Genomic DNA, 17,808 nt, shown 5'->3' on the forward strand with positions numbered 1-17,808 from the left:
AAATATACAAAGTTTTATGCACTGTCTAGTCATCTGCCAAAAGCCTGAATAGCCACTTTTTTCAGTGTGATCCACTGCGAAACAGGCAAGAAGAAATGGAATGAGCTCCTGGAAGGTACTGACATGGATGTGTAGCAACGATGACTCAAGTGGCACTGCCATCTACATTAGGTTCCTTTGTTGATGATCTGTGGTCAAACAAATGCAATCCCACAGATTATTGACTGGGTTTAAATATGGGGAATTTGTTGGCCAGGGGAGTATGCTAAACTCTTCCTGGTGCTCTTCAAGCCACACGTGTGCATTACAAGTTATGTGACATGTTGCAGTCCCCTGCTGGTAGAGAACATCATGCTGAGGAAAAAGTGAACTATGTGCAAGGGTGGACATGGTTTACGAGGACATACGCAAACTTGTGTGGATCCATTGCACCTTCCAGTATGTCGAGATCACCCAGGGAATGCTTCTGGCCTGGACTCTTCCAACAATTGTTGCAGAGTGTTTGCTTTCAAACATTTCATGCTGTTCACACCAATAGCCATATGTCAAATGCAGCATAAAATATGATTCATCTGAAAAGGCCACCTGTCACCAACCAGTGGATGTCCAGGTGTGGTACCAGTGAGCAGATTCCAGCCTATGATGCTGATGAATAGCAGTCAGCATGGGTACATGAACTAGGCACCTGTTGCAGAAGCCTGTATGCAGCAACTTTCATTGAACTGTTGTGGAGGAGACATTGTTGGTAGCCCCTTGATTGATCTGTATGGTCAGTTGTTCAAAAGTTGAACATCTATTCATCCATAGACATCTCCACATCCATCATTCACACCTGTCGTCTTTGTCCCTTGGTGCACCACAGATGTCTTGGCACTGGTTTTGGATAATGTCATTTTGCTATGCACGCTATACTTTAACCATGTCAACACACATGTCAAAATCGCACTATGGTGGACAGAGGTGCACTGAGTCCCAAGGCTGCAGGTGATGGGAGGATGGTGGAGGGTACAGACAGGATGACAACAGTGAGGCACACTGCTTGAAATGGTAGCCTACTTGAGGAATGACGTCATGATCAACCCCGCCACTCAGCTTATCTGAAGGCCAAAGTGATGACACTCTAATAGGGTCTGAGTACAACTGACTGGCATTGAAAGTCAGATGCTCCTTACCAACATCCACCACAATCAGCTGCTGAGCTTTGTGACCCACCACAACACCTGGCAGCCATCCTAGCCACCACTTGAAGGATTGGGTGTAAACAGAAAACCCCTTAGGAAAATGCAGCAGGCAACAGTGGCCTGAGGCATGCAACTCAGAGTGTTACAGATCCAGGAAACTCTGTGGCTACCACCAAAGCAAATGTTCTGTTGGAGAGCACCTGTTGATCAACATTACCTGGTATGTAGTCAGAAAACTTAACAATGTGACTTTGTCATCTGGGGCTTGAATGTACACACAAAGTGCTCCACCTGTGAGTTAGAAGCTGGGTGAGATAGTGTAGTAATCAGCAGACCAAAGATGGAACATCCAGAACCATAGCAGGTGGAAAACAAAGGGTGCAGACCACAGAGGGAATATCCAGACCCACAGCAGAACAAAAATGCAATGGCAATGCTCCGGCAGATCGTATCAAGTGGGAGGGTAGTGCATAGGGAACACCTAGTACTTCATATAGAATTCCAAATGCTCCAGACCAAAGATTGAACAGCCAGAACTGCAGCGGATGGGGAACCGCCCAACTGCTACGGTTGCAGGTTCGAATCCTGCCTCGGTCATGGATGTGTGTGATTTCCTTAGGTTATTGTAAATAAAATAGAAAGAAACTTCCAAGCGGGAAAGTGCCGGCAGACAGGCACAATTTGTGTGTGTGTGTGTGTGTGTGTGTGTGTGTGTGTGTGTGTGTGAGTGTGTGTGTGTGTGTGTGCGTGCGTGCGTGCGTGCGAGTGTACACCTGTCCTTTTTTTCCCCCTAAGGGAAGTCTTTCCGCTCCCAGGATTGGAATGACTCCTTACCCTCTCCCTTAAAACCCACATCCTTTCGTATTTCCCTCTCCTTCCTGAAGAAGCAACCATCGGTTGCGAAAGCTAGTAATTCTGTGTGTGTGTTTGTGTGTTTTGTTCATTGTGCCTGTCTGCCGGTGCTTTCCCGCTTGGTAAGTCTTGGAATCTTTATTTCCTTAGGTTAGTTAGGTTTAAGTAGTTCTAAGTTCTAGAGGACTGATGACCTCAGATGTTAAGTCCCATAGTGCTCAGAGCCATTTTAGAGCAGTGGATGGAAAACAGAATGGCAGTGTTCCAGAAGATTACAGCAAGTGGGTGCAGGCCACAGAGGGAATGCCAGTAACCACTGGTGGAGGGGGAAGGCCACAGACAAAAATACTGGACCAGGTTACAATCGATGAACGTTACGAGGTATGTTACCAAAATATTGTGCAAGTGCGATGCTGACATTCGGCAGAACACCTGACAACCCAAGACATCAATATTAAGTATTATTTTTACTCCATAACAAACTACAACTGTTACACTATAGTGGAAGGTAGACAATGCCTCCCTAGGTGCAGGCAGAACTCAGTTTGCAAAGCATGAATGAGGTAAACAAGCAGTCTCTTTTGACACTCATTAGGATTGTGGGTGGCAACCTGGTGAGGTGTCATGGTCAACACTCCAAAGGCAGAGCAGACTCCGCCAGCCAGCACAGGCAGCTGAGACATCTGGCAGGAGTACAGAGATCACTGTAGTTCCCAGCATGGTCATGCCTGCTCACAATGGGGACATGTGCCCAAACAAGTAATGATGAAAAGGTACAGCTTCTGTCCACACAGGCAGTGGTGGACAGAAGCAGCTAGACAGCTCTGACATGAACTTTGGATCTCTGGAGAAAGAGGCAACAGCTTTTCAAAGTTATCCAGCAACATGGAGACAGCAGGTTCTCGGCTAATGGAGTCAGAATTTGGAGGTAGCTGTTTGCTGAACCATCTCAAAGCATAAAATAGTGTAGACCTCCTCTCATAGCGGTCTCCTGGTGATGCCTGCATGATGCTTGTCTAGAACTGACAGTATATACATAGAGTTGACAAAAGTCATGAGGTAAGTCCTAATATCATGTTGGACCTCCATTTGCTTGCTGTAGTGCAGCAACTCATCATGACATGGGCTCAACAAGTTGTTGGAAGTCCTCTGCAGAAATGCTGAGCCATGCTGCATCTGCTGGCATTCATAATTGCACAAGTGTTGCTGGTGCGGGATTTTGTGTGTGAGCTGACCTCTCAAATATGACCCTTACATGTTTGATGGTATTCATTCTGGGTGGTCTGCGTGGACAAATCATTCACTTGAATGATCCAGAATATGCTTCAAACCAGTTGTGAACTATTACACCTCCAGTTGTGAACAATTACACCTCACTGAGGTGGTACATTGTCATCCATAAAAAGTCCATCATTGTTTTGTAACTTGAAGTCCACGAATGACTGCAGATGGTCTTCAATTAGCTGACCATAACCTCCCTCACCTCCCCCCTCTCCCCCCGCCCCCCCAACTATGAACCATAGACCTTGCTGCTGGTGAGGAGGCTTGCGTGCCTCAGCAATATAGATAGCCGTACCGTAGGTGCAACCACAATGCAGGGGCATCTGCTGAGAGACCAGACAAATGTATGGTTCCTGAAGAGGGGCAGCAGCCTTTTCAGTAGTTGCAGGGACAACAGTCTGGATGATTGACTGATCTGGCTTTGTAACATTAACCAAAACGGCCTTGCTGCTGTGGTACTGCGAACGGCTGAAAGCAAGGGGAAACTACAGCCGCAATTTTTCCAAAGAGTATGCAGCTTTACTGTATGATTAAATGACAATGGCGTCTTCTTGGGTAAAATATTCCGGAGATAAAATAGTCCCCCATTCGGATCTCCGGGCGGGGACTACTCAAGAGCACGTCGTTATCAGGAGAAAGAAAACTGGCGTTCTACGCATCAGAGTGTGGAATGTCGGCAAGTAGGTTAGAAAATTTAAACAGGTAAATGGATAGGTTAAAGTTAGATATAGTGGGAATTAGCGAAGTTCAGTGGCAGGAGGAACAACACTTTTGGTCAGGTGATACAGGATTATCGATACAAAATCAAATAGGGGTAATGCAGCAGTAGGTTTAATAATGAATAAAAAAATAGGCGTTCGGGTAAGCTACCACAAACAACATAGTGAATGCATTATTGTGGCCTAGACAGACATGTAGCCCACGCCTACGACAGTAGTACAAGTCTATATGCCAACTAGCTCTGTAGATGATGAAGAAATTGAAGAAATGTATGATGAGATAAAAGAAATTATTCAGATAGTAGGAAAAGGAATAGAAGGAAACGTAGTAGGTGAATATGGATTGGGGGTAAGAAATGAAAGAGTAAGCTGCCTGGTAGAATTTTCCACAGAGCACAACTTAATCATAGCTAATCATAAAATAAGGTTGTATGTGGAAGACAATCATAATCATAAAAGAAGGTTGTATACATGGAAGAAGCCTGGACATACTGACAGGTTTCAGATAGATTATGTAATGGTAAGACAGAGATTTAGGAACCAGGTTCTAAATTATAAGACATTTCCAGGGGCAGATGTGGACTCTGACCACAATCTATTGGTTATGAACAGTAGATTAAAACTGAAGAAACTGTAAAAAGGTGGGATTTAAGGAGATGGGACCTGGATAAACTGAAAGAACCAGAGGTTGTAGAGATTCAGGGAGAGCATAATGGAACTATTGACAAGAATGGGGGAAAGAAACACAGTAGAAGAAGAATGGGTAGCTTTGAGGGATGATGTAGTGAAGACACCAGGGGATCAAGTAAGTAAAAAGACGAGGGCTAGTAGAAATCCTTGGGTAACAGAAGAAATATTGAATTTAATTGATGAAAGCAGAATACATAAAAATGCAGTAAATGAATCAGACAAAAAGGAACACAAGCATCTCAAAAATGAGATCAACAGGAAGTGAAAAGGGCTAAGCAGGCATGGCTAGAGGACAAATGTAAGGATGTAGAAGCTTATCTCACTACGGGTAAGATAGATACTGCCTACAGGAAAATTAAAGAGACCTCTGGAGAAAAGTGAGCCACTTGTATGAATATCAAGAGCTCAGATGGAAACCCAGTTTTAAGCAAAGAAGGGAAAGCAGAAAGGTGGGAGGATTATATAGAGGGTCTATACAAGGGCGATGTACTTGAGGGCAATGTTACAGAAAGGGAAAAGGATGTAGATGAAGATGAAATGGGAGATATGATACTGTGTGAAGAGTTTGATAGAGCCCTGAAAGACCTAAGTTGAAACAAAGCCCCGGGAGCAGACGAGATTCCATTAGAACTACTGACAGCCTTGGGAGAGCCAGTCCTGACAAAACTTTACCATCTGGTGAGTAAATTGTATGAGACAGGTGAAATACCCTCAGACTTCAAGAAGAATATAATAATTCCAATCCCAAAGAAAGCAGGCATTGTCAGATATGAAAATTACTGAACTACCAGTTTAATAAGTCATGGCTGCAAAATACTAATGCAAATTCTTTACAGATGAATGGAAAAACTAGTAGAAGCTGACCTCGGGGAAGATCAGTTTGGATTCCGTAGAAATATGGGAACACATGAGGCAATACTGATCCTTCGACTTATCTTAGAAGCTAGATTAAGGAAAGGCAAACCCACATTTCTGGTGTTTGTAGACATGGAGAAAGCTTTTGACAATGTTGACTGGAAAACTCTCTTTCAAATTCTGAAAGTTTTAAGCGTAAAATACAGGGAGCGAAAAGCTATTTACAATTTGTACAGAAACAAGATGGCAGTTATAAGAGTAGAGGGGCATGAAAGGGAAGCAGTATGGAGCCACCACCAACTTGCACAGCCCTTTGCTGACATCTTGGTTCTATGGCTTTGTGGGGTTTGTACCATACTTGAAGCCTATCCTCAGCCTTTACCAACTGAAATTGGGACTCATCTGACGAGGACACAGTTTTCCAATCTTCTAGTGTCTATCCAATATGGTCACAAGCCTAGGAGAGGCACTGCAGGTGATGAAGTGTTGTTATAAATGGCACTCTCATCAATTGTCTGCTGATGTAGGCCATTAATGACAAATTTAATTGCACTGTCCTAACGGATATGTTTGTTGTACATCCCACATTGACTTCTATGGCTGTTTCTAGCAGTGTTGCTTCTCTGTCTGTACTGACAGCTCTAAGCTCTATCAAACACTACTGCTTTTGGTTGTTAAGTGAAGGCCTTCAGCCACTGCGTTGTCCATGTTGAGTGGTGACGTCTGAAATTTGGCTTTCCCACCACACTCTTGACACAGTTGATCTCCACATACTGAATTTGCTAACAACTGCTGAAGTGGAATGTCCCATGCATCTAGCTCCAACCACCATTCCACATTCAAAAAGTGCTAATTCTTATTGTGTGTCCATAATCATGTTGGAAACCTTTTCACATCAGGCACGTGAGTACAAATGAAAGTTCTACCAATACACTGACCTTTTCTACCTGGTGTACACAATGCTACCACCTTTTGTATATGTGCATATCGCTATCCCATGACTTTTGTCACCCCAGTGTATACAAGCATAGTATACTGTTGTTTCTCAAATGGCAGCAGTTGTGCCCTCTACATTATAACAAGATCAAGGCAAAATGCATGATCATTGGCCAACCATGACATCATTGCCCCAGCTTTTCCATCATGTCAGCAACTTCACAGCCCTGGCTGTGCCATAGTGATGTGGCAACTTCTTCTTTCAGATGACCTGAGCAGAAATGTCTGCAATGTTAGTGTACTGAATACACCTTCTTGCACAAGATCACTTATTACTGAGTTTCTTCTGTCACCCCTCCTGTGATGTCATTTTGCTGAGACAGTCACAGGGGTTTGCTGCTTCACCAGACAGAACTGCAGCAGTTACCATCAACAAGCTGAATATCATATGCCCTAGAGAGTTTCTTCATTTCATATACGCAGTACTCCAAACCACCTTTGATTTAATCATGGAATTTCTGTATATAGTGCACTTCTTTGCATTTTGCAGAAAAAAATGAAGAATTGTACAGTGTTGTTTGTAGTACACCAAATTTGTCGTGACTGGAACCTGTGCTCTGCATTAAATAAAGCTCTCTCTTCCTGACAAAAGATACTCAGTTCCAGATGTTAACACACTTCTCAGCTTTCATTGTAATTGTTTCCCATCCCAAAGGAATACTGAAATTGTGTTGTTGTAACAGTATTTTTAAATAAATAATTTGATGTAAATAAAATAGAAAGAAACTTCCACATGGGAAAAATATATAATATATATATTGGAATCTTTGTTTTTAATAAATAAATAATTTAATTTATTGTCTGCAATGTACTCTTAGGAAAGTTTTTTTAGTGTTATTTTTCCAATGAATTATTTCTGAATTTTGATGCCACATGAGCAATTAAAAGTATATGAAACTGTACTTTTCCCATCTTAGCTAAATATAACTGACTGGAATGCTTAATTGCTGCTGGCCATAATAGTCAGACAAATTATTTAGTTTGTGGTAAGTTCCTATGGGACCAAACTGGTGAGGTCATAAGTCCTTAGGCTTACACACTACCTAATATAACATAAACTAACTTATGCTAAGGACAACACATACACCCAAGCCCAAGGGAGGACTCAAACCTCCGATGGAGGAAGCTGCATGAGCTGTGGCAAGGTGCCTCAGACTGCACGGCTACCCTGCATGGCCAATTTATTTATTATAGCCTTCAAGAAAGATAAAGGCTTTAGTTTTTTGAAGAACCCTCAGAGCCCAGAACACTGATGTACAGTAATGGCAGTACCTTCATCTGTATGTATTATCATTATTGCATATAATGTAATCGCTGCTATCCCAATACCCATCAGAATATGGTTTTTTTATTCTCAGGTTAGTGCCAGCATGTTTGATTTGCTGTAGCAGTCAATGTTTCTTTGTTAAATATAAAAATGTTATAATTTTATTTCAGCTGTTATGGCGCTCATCTTCAATGTGGATCAGCTTGTTAGCATGCTGTCAATAGGAACACTGACAGCATATTCTATGGTCGCTGCATGTGTGTTGCTTTTAAGGTAAATACTTACAACTATTTAAATTATTTGTTTAATTAAAACATATTTGCCTCATTAGCAGGTAGGGCCCCACTGTGAATGTTATTCTTGAACACAGGGGTAGTTAGCTGGCATCCATAAACAGCTGGAAATCACCCTGACTAATATCATATGATTGGAAGGCTGTGAAAGGGTGTGTTGGAAGAGATCCCAAGAGACACCAAAGGTACCTCAGGTATTATTCTTTACTGTGAATCCTGTATCTTCTATAAGAAGTACAGGATCTATCATTATTCATCCACTTGACTGTGAGTTGTGTGTTGGTGACCCTGTACATGGGAGATAGTGAGCAGAGCGAACTCAGGGAAGTATACCACCCCCTCCCTCCTGCCCCCCCTCCACCCCAACCAGTAACTTTGAGGAGTTTCTTCCAATGAAACTGAGCCAGTTAAGCCTGCTCTGTCCTGTGTCAAGAGGAGGCAAATGATAAAGGGTATGGTCTATTAATCATTCACATTTTGAAAATTAGCATATAATGGTAGCTGTTAGAGAAATGGGAGCAAGGGAACTGGAGATTGTGGCACACTTTGGAACAAATGATGCCTGTCATCTATGCTCAAGGTAGTACTTGGGTTGTTACAATGACTGGCAGAGAGGGTTTAGAAAACCAGGCTTGCTCACAGAGTTTCAACAAATCTAATGATTTGCAGTATTGTCGATCAAAGTGATCATGGCACCCTGGTTCTGAGTTGATTGAGAAAATCAAACCAGAGATTTAGAAGGTTCTGTGACTAGCTAGGCTGTAACTTCCTGGAATTGGACTATAGGGCTGAGAACTGTAAGTTGCCCCTAAATGGATCATGCTATAACTGCACATAACGCTTGAACAAGGGCTGCGGACTTGTCCGCCAGCATGCTACGTTCAAACCACCATCAGCCTCTGCACAGGCCAGCCACCAGAAGCTACCTACAACTTTTGCACATGGCACAGCACTCGCTGTGCTGTCTGCCATAGCTCTTCCCTGTATAAGGATAATACAGCAGGCTCTCATCCTCAGATCTGTTCTACTGTTCATTATACTGTTCCTGAGCATGTGTGTACTTGCATGTGGATTAATAAACTCTTGTTCTTTATGGTTGCACTATTACTTGTGTCTTGCATTATGGCATGACTAGTGATGAGTGTGTTCACATCCATGTGCTCATTTAATTAGGTTGTTTGCTCAGTTCTCGTGTCTATTGAGGCAGTGTTCGTGTCTCTCCTTAAACAGTAACAGGCTCCAATTTCTACCATGAATTTGATGGCCATGTTGACTATGCATGCCTTTGGCATACCTGCTACCCTCCCCCCTCTAGGTGATGTGGCTGAAGACTGGGAAGCTTATGAGAAACAGCATCAGCAACACTTCCTTGCTTTTCGTGCCATTGATGCTAACATTTGTAAAACTTTGTTTCTTTCTCAGATCTCCCTTTGGATTTATCAGTTGTTGTGCCAGTTATTTCCATTCCAGGAACCAGTGTCACTTTTGTTCAACAAAATGTGTAAGTTGTTGTCTAACTATTACCATAAACACATGCATGCTACTGTGGCTTATGTCGAGTTCTGTTGATATCATAAACATACCAATCAGTCTTATCAGGCTTGGGTGGCTGAACTCCACAGCTTAGTTGCAAATACTGATACCCATGATGATTCCTATGCTGATTCTATGGCTTCAAGGCCACATTACTTTTGCCCCTACTCACCAATTCTGGCTCAGAATGTCCTTCCACGACTGCCATTTACCTGCAGCCTCACCTGCACATGTATATGTGTTTCACTATTTGCTGTTTTACATATACAGCTCCAGAGAGGTTGTTAAATTTATCTATAGTATTCAGCCTTGTGGTATGATCTTTGATCCTAAAACACATTGGCAGAAATATTGCCTCATCACAATCTATACCTATTTTATCTAACTTCCTATATCCCTTCTCAATTCCACCTGTCTCCATACATCCCTTCCCAATTCCACCTAGTGGTTAGCACACTGGACTCGCATTCAGGAGGACGATGGTTCAATCCCGTCTCCGGCTATCCTGATTTAGGTTTTCTGTGATTTCCCTAAATCATTCCATGCAAATGCCGGGATGGTTCCTTTGAAAGGGCACAGCCGATTTCCTTCCCAATCCTTCCCTAACCCGAGCTTGCGCTCCGTCTCTAATGACCTCGTTGTCGATGGGACGTTAAACACTAACCACCACCACCACCACCACCACCACCACCAATTCCACCTGCCTCCTGTCACACTCACCCTCTTCTATCTCACACCCTATCCCTCTTCCACCAGCCTCCTCACACTCCCTCCTTTTTCCATCTGCTCACTACCACCCCCACCCCCCTCCCCTCTATCTTCCACCTGCTTCCTATGTCTCCTCCCCCATCTGTCCATTTCCTGCTCCCCACTCTCTCTCTCTCTCTTCACACACACACTGTCCATCTCCTATGACATCCTGTTATCACCCTCACTCCCATCTCATCTCATCAGTACATCTACTCTTCCCCACTATCTGTGTCCATCTCCTATGTCACCCTGTTATCACTCCCACCTCCACCACAATGAAATGTGGTTCCTACAGGCACCATATTTATTTTCAAAATGTATGTAATATAAGTAAAAAGTGTGGTTGAAATCAATACAGGGGCTTAGGAGGAGACTACAGTGCATGTTGTGTAGAGGTGCCATAGCCAGCAATCGCTATGTTTGGCTCAGAAAGGCAGTTAAGAGACCTTGTAACTGTGCTTAACTGGTGACCATCAGTGCTGGCTCAACAGCAAGGTGAGGAGGCTGTGCCAGGATTGGCTCTAATTCTGTGGCTTTTAGGCAAGCAGCAAGGCATATTGCTGTAGTTGGACTTAAAACTTTTGATTTTTCACAGTTCATTTCAATCACTTTATATCTAGTCTTTGGCTCACTCTATTTGCAGGATTTCATTCACAACTCTAAAACAGCTACACTGGTTTTTCATGGGTTCCAGCACTATTGGCATAGGTCTGTAGGTGGAAGGCTGGTAAGGATTGGATCTGCATCTCAATGCTTGAGGTAGATATATTACCTATTATTAACATAATTATGAGTGTGACTCTAGCATTTCACTCAGGTAGGCAAAAAGTGCTGAATCCAGGGTAGCAATCATAAAGGACAGATTTTCTCTAGGAAGTATTTTGAAAGGATGCCCAGTTAGGTAGAGTAATGAATAAGTCATATTTTAAGGTTCCAGTTCTGGAAATGGTGGCAGGTAGTTGAAAAGTGGGACAAAATATGTCCCAATGAGTGCCACTGATTATTAGGCCTTGTCCTTGAAGCTCTAACCACTTGTTTTAACTGTCTGCGGTTATAGGTTATAGCACGTGCAGATGACATTTACCGGGTCTGCCACTGAGAATAACCAATGTCAGCCTATCCTCTGCAAGTTTTCTTTATTTTACTGCTAATCACTTTCCAAGAACACTCAACACAGGTTTCTCCATGTGGAACAAGTTGAGTTTTGTTTTGTAGGACATACTGTGACTCACTTGCCCTAACACCATAGCAGTTCTGAGGTGAAAAGTAATGTATTTTATGTACTGGCAGGTGCAACTAGGAGTATGTCATGCATTTTCATTTGTACAAACTTTTTAATAGCTTCCCATGCTACTAGATAGGAGTGGATTACATAGCACTGAAACACTGCACATTAAATGAAAGACAAATTACCTGCAAATGCTCTCAACACAGTAACAATTGTTCAGTCAATATCATTATAGCCCTTTGCAAAATCTGAGTTGTTTCTATCCATTTTGTATCCACTAACAGATAGAATCCCATAGCCTCAAAGTGCTGTAAAAACAAGGTTAAGTGCAGTCTAGAGACCTATCTTACATACCCAGGATTCTTTACTATTCACTTCCATGGCTCCTATTTTGACACTACATATTTTTCAAGCAATTGCAAAGGCTCCAATGCACCACAAGCTTCCTTCAACTGCATCCATGAATGGACACCCTCTGTGCACCAGGTACTGCTGCAGGACTGCGTCATGGGTTATCATACACAAGAGATATTATACTCTCTCCAGCACTCTTTTCTCAAAATCAAAGCAGGTGCTCTCTGGCAAGAGGCCTGTTGCACTACTTTGCCCATACAACATAATCTACATGCACACTGCCTCAGTGGCAGTCCACTTTGTAATGCTATATGATCCTGGTCACTATGAAAAATCTTGCCATTTTCTATTAACTTATTCTCTCTCTCTCTCTAGGGATGATTTTGCTTAGCACCTTGCCAATACTAGTATTACATGATATTTGTTCACTTAATGCAGCTCATTGGGCTAAATAAAATGTCACTGTTTTACAAAGTATTACTTTATCCCAGTTTAGTGGTCACATCCGCACTCCATCACTGCCCGAATGGTAAAGATCCCAAGCGACATGTGTCTGGGCCCCGCACTACTTGCGCTGACTCTGCGACATTCCGACGCACAAAGTAGTCCATCCATCCAAAATAACAAAATTTCTACAACTTTGCCACATTCTGGCATTCAAAAACTATTTTATATGGCTAAATGTTGGTGTTCTTGAGCAAATACAACTATTTTATTTTAATTCTATGGAAAATTCTTGTAAGACATGTGGTGCTTGGATACACTATGCAAGCATACTGATTTCCTGCAAAAATAGCCAACGTATGGAAATAGTATCTTTGTTTATTTCAAAGAGCCTCTATGATGTCATCTACCACTGACCATCGATGTTATTGTAATGCTGCAATTACCCCCAAGAGATTTGGGACAAATCACAAATGAAGGTAAAAATCTCTTAATGGTTAGCCTAAGGGACATGAAATTTAAAATGGCTATTTACTTATAGATCAAAACAATATTTAAACAATCCTGTTCAATGAAAATATATGTTCCCAGTGGGCATTCCAGTGTTTTAAATAAATAGTAAACAATACAGAGGACTATAAGTGACAAATAGAATTCAAAGAATTACAAAATTTGCAGGTAATATTACCTAAATGCCAGAAATGTTGAAGATGCTTAAAATTACATTCCATTCTGTGTTAAATATAATAATCCAAATTTATATTTAAAAGGATTAAGATTTACAGATATACAACGAAATTCTGTAAAATTAATTTACTCTTACGCTACATAGAATTTTTCTAACAACGAAGTGTGACGTGTGTCAATTTCACAAATGAGTTTTTTCTTTTTCCTGTAAAACATATATGTATACATGAATTTTACACCAATGTAGCACATTTTGCACTCTTGTGTACTCTGCTTTCATTTTCATTATCCACAGCATAAACTTTCAACACTCACTGATAAGAATTAGGTATCATCAGTTTTGACTGTTGCAACAGTTGAGTCAATATGTCCAATCCAGAGTCCATTTCACTGACACTGACAGTTCAAGTATCACCCACTGCATCCATGAGCAAAACATAAAAGAGAGAGAGAGAGAGAGAGAGAGAGAGAGAGAGAGAGAGAGAGAGAGAGCACATTCTAATGAAACTCACATTCACTGAAATACTACTGTGATGAGTCATCAAGGAAAACAAAATGAAGCTTAAAAAATGCACAAACTAAACCTTCAGTTTGTGATTAAATTCTCAAACTAAAATGAAAAATGCAAAATAATTCCCAGCTGTGATACCATAGCAGTCTTCTCGGCATCAGTGAAACAAACTTCAACTCCATATCTGACAAGAAAATTAACCTGTTATCCCCAACTATTTCTCTCATCAATCAAATGGCTCATTTTACCCTCCCGCTCATGTATAACAACCATGCATAACGTAATATCTAAGCAATAACAAAAATCTTTAAATGTGCACTTGATAAAATCACACAAAATGTAATTACAAAGTCACTGATCAACTACTATTCATTTTTTTTAAGGATTAATATTGAATCTTTACCCTTCAGAAGTAGTACATGGATACACACACTCACATGTAAACTTGAAACTAACTATTAAAAAATATTTAAAAACACACACACACACACACACACACACACACACACACACACACACACACACACACCATTTTCTCCAGTCCCATAATACAATTCAAAATATTTCTTTGTCTCTTGTTGTGCTCACTTGACTTATCCTTTATGCTCACCAACACCAGATCCCCAACTCTTATCTCTGTCACCTTCACCTTTCTTTCATGTCCTTGCTTTCTTTCAGCCAGTGTGGTTGAGCGGTTCTAGGCGCTTCAGTCAGGAACCGCGTGACTGCTACAGTCACAGGTTCGAATCCTGCCTCAGGCATGGATGTGTGTGATGTCCTTAGGTTAGTTAGGTTTAAGTAGTTCTAAGTTCTAGGGGACTGATGACCTCAGATGTTAAGTCCCATACTGATCAGAGCCATTTGAACCATTTTGAACCTTGCTTTCTTTGCATGGCTCTTCTCTCCTTGTTCTCCCTTACAAAAGTTTCCAGCTCTTCTTTCATCATCTCATCTCATTATGCAGGGGTACTCGACATGTTCTAAGATGAGATTTGGTGACTTTGTGTTGAACTCCACGTCTCATGGTGAAAACCCCACTGAGCTATGCTTCACACAGTTCGTTACAGTTTTAAAATCTTTTAGATATTACACCCAAGAGCTATGTTTATTGCTACAGTGTGTCCTGCAGAGCCATCCCAAGTCTTTCATTTATCGTTTGGCTGGATTGTTTGAGGTATGACACACTGAGATTCTTATGTTCTTTATCCCTACAGTGTCTGTAAGCTTAATCCAATCATTATTAGTAAATTGGGATCCATTGTCATTTAAAATAGCTTTTGGTACACTAATCAAAGAAAAATACTGTTACTGGTTGCCTGTCTGGTCGTATACAACTTGGTAGATTTATGAAATACATCCATTATTTCAAAAATGTATTTGCATCCAACTCTTCCAGTAGGGAGGGGCCCCAAAAGATCAACTGCTACCAGATCTCTGACCTTCTCTGGTATTATACACTGTGTGTATCCTTGACTATGCACCTGGCTTACCTTAACTCTCTGGCAGGTGTCACAGCCCTCAAGTTGTTTCTGTACTTGTCCAACCATATTACTGACCACATTTTCCCTTATTATTTCAGCAGATTTTTGAGGTCCATAGTGTCCATAGCTGAGGTGCACATGGCAAATTAAACCTTTGACATAGTCCTCTGGAAAACATAACTTCCATTAATCACTGTTTTTGTTTGTCTTTCTGAACAAAACTCTCTTATGTATTTTGTAATATTTATTCAAATTTTCATCCTCTCTATTTTCCAGGTGCCTCATGTGATCTTCTCATGTCCCTACATATTCCTCTGATATTTCTCTCACTCGGCAAACCCTTTACATATAGCATTATAAATTATTTATTACCATCATCTTCCTTTCTTAAAATAGCCCCTCTTCCCACTGGTAATTCTGAGAAAGCATCAGCCACAACATTTATGGTTCCTTTTATGTACTGGATGCTGTAATTGTATTGCTGCAGGAACATAGCCCACCTCATTCGTCTGCTGTTCAATAATCTCATTCCCTTAAATAGCTAAAGGCTTTATGATTAATGGAAAAATATAATTTCATGATCCAGTAGATAGTTTCCACACTTGTTGAATGCCCACACAACTTCTTTTCAGTGATCCCATAACTTAACTCATGTTTGGAAAGAGTCCTCAATGCAAAAGCTATACTCCTCAGTTCTTTGGGCCCACCTACCACATTTTTCTGTGGCGGTGCCATTTTCAAACCATAGTCACTGCTGTCATTGTGCAAACAGTAAGGCAGCTTGGATCCGAGTGGTATAGTAATCCACTGTTGCTTAAACTATTCTTTATCTCCTGAAAATCTATGGTACAATCCTGTGTCCACATCCAACTTGCATGTTTCTGTAGTAACTACATTAGGTTTGGTGAGTGGGACTATGATTTGTGATAAATTTTCTATAGAATTTACACATTCCCAAAAAGAACTTTAATTGCTTCTTGTTATTAGGAATTGGGCACTTAACTATGGCCTCTGTCCTGTCTTTCTTTGGTATCTATCCTGTGGCTGTGGCAACATCTCTCTTTCCTGGCAAACTCACACTTGCTTAGTTTTAGCTTCATGCCACCCCTTCTGAGGGCACCTAAACTTCCCTTCACATAGATGGTGGTGACTTTTCCAGTCAACAGATGCCATCAATATGTCATCCATATATATTCTCATTTTGCTCAAAAATTATTTATGTAAATCATGATCTAATGCTCTTATAAAAATAGTCACAGAAATGTTCAGACCAAGAGGAACTACATTAAATTGGTAGCAACTGCCACCATGTAAGAAATCATTATACTGCCTTCTCTTCTTGGGTAAGGGAATTTGCCAGAAACCAAATGTCAGATCCACACTTGACATTATTTCAGCGTAGTGGAACTGATAGAGCAGATCATCCATATTTTCTGGATGGTCTGTTTCCCTACAGATTATGGTATTCAGATTTCTAGCATCTAAGACAAGCCTCACTGATTTATCCCTCTTCTTGACAACTAGTGAATTATTGTATTGACTATTGCTTCTCTCTATTATCCCTATCTGCAGCATTTTTCCAGTTCAGTTTTTACTGCCTTCCTTTGTGCAACAGCCATATGGTATTGTCTCTGCACAAATGGTTCATGTAGCTTAACATTTATAATACATTCAGAATCTTTCACCCTTCCTGGCTTATCAGAAAATGTATCATCATATTCACGCAGCAGATCATGCAGCTCCTTCTTTTGTCCTTCAATATTATCAGTTTTGTGTTTAATTTCTGATACTGTCTTCTTCAGGTCTCTGTGGTCCCCTGGTCCCCCCCCCCCCCCCCCAACACACACACACACACACACACACACACACACACACACACACACACACACACACACACACACACAAATTCTGTTTTTGCTTCCCTTTGATCCACTACAATCAATATTCATCTATCTTAAAACACAGCATTACCTGGGTCCTAAAAGGTTTGCTTAACCTGTTAGTTGCACCCCTTATCTGCATTCCAAAGACTGGCAATTCTACATCTTGTGTAATAGATTTCAGATGTTCATAAAACATTTCAGAGATGTCACTAATCCCACCACCTGAATCAAGAAGTGCTTCAGTCTCAAACCCTCCAACACTCACTTTAATTTTTTGTTGTAATTTCACTACCCTATTACTTCTAAAAGGTTCTTCTCGAGCAGATGCTTCTCAATGCTTTGAAATTCATCTATAACACCGTCCATGGTTGTATTCTCCCTCTATGTGATTCATTGCATTATTGCTACTCCCAGGACTAATATCACATTTTAATTGAACACAGTCTGTTTGCACATTTACATCTCTACCACTTGTACCGTTGCTGTATTGACAACACACTGCAGATGTTGCTGTCTACCACATCAGCTTCATCAAAATTTTCCTCAGTGGCTGCCAATAATTTCATATTTATTTCATTTTCCCCACAACATATTTTTTCTCCACTATGCTTTAGTATTTCTGGTGGACTTGTCTTTTTTGTTGTTACTCTAAACTGCTGACTACGTTTATAAATTTCATGTAGCCCTGACTTTGGTACCCAAAAAGATGAATTCCCATTTTGTTTACGGTTTTCACTCATAGCCTTACTTATTGCTACCTCTACATTCCCATTAGATACATATGCTAGTACCCCCTCTATGCA

At 41.1% G+C, this 17,808-nt stretch overlaps 1 protein-coding gene across 1 annotated transcript in view; it reads left to right on the forward strand.

Annotated features, from left to right (window-relative positions):
• Positions 1–17,808, forward strand: part of LOC126353931 (high affinity cationic amino acid transporter 1-like) — a 139,568-nt gene that overhangs the window by 83,723 nt on the left and 38,037 nt on the right. The window contains exon 10 of the mRNA XM_050003192.1: positions 8,012–8,114. Coding sequence (XP_049859149.1) covers positions 8,012–8,114 — 103 coding nt within the window. The remainder of the gene's footprint in view (positions 1–8,011; positions 8,115–17,808) is intronic.

Source organism: Schistocerca gregaria, chromosome 3, assembly GCF_023897955.1.
Source record: "Schistocerca gregaria isolate iqSchGreg1 chromosome 3, iqSchGreg1.2, whole genome shotgun sequence".
Classification (NCBI taxonomy): domain Eukaryota; kingdom Metazoa; phylum Arthropoda; class Insecta; order Orthoptera; family Acrididae; genus Schistocerca; species Schistocerca gregaria.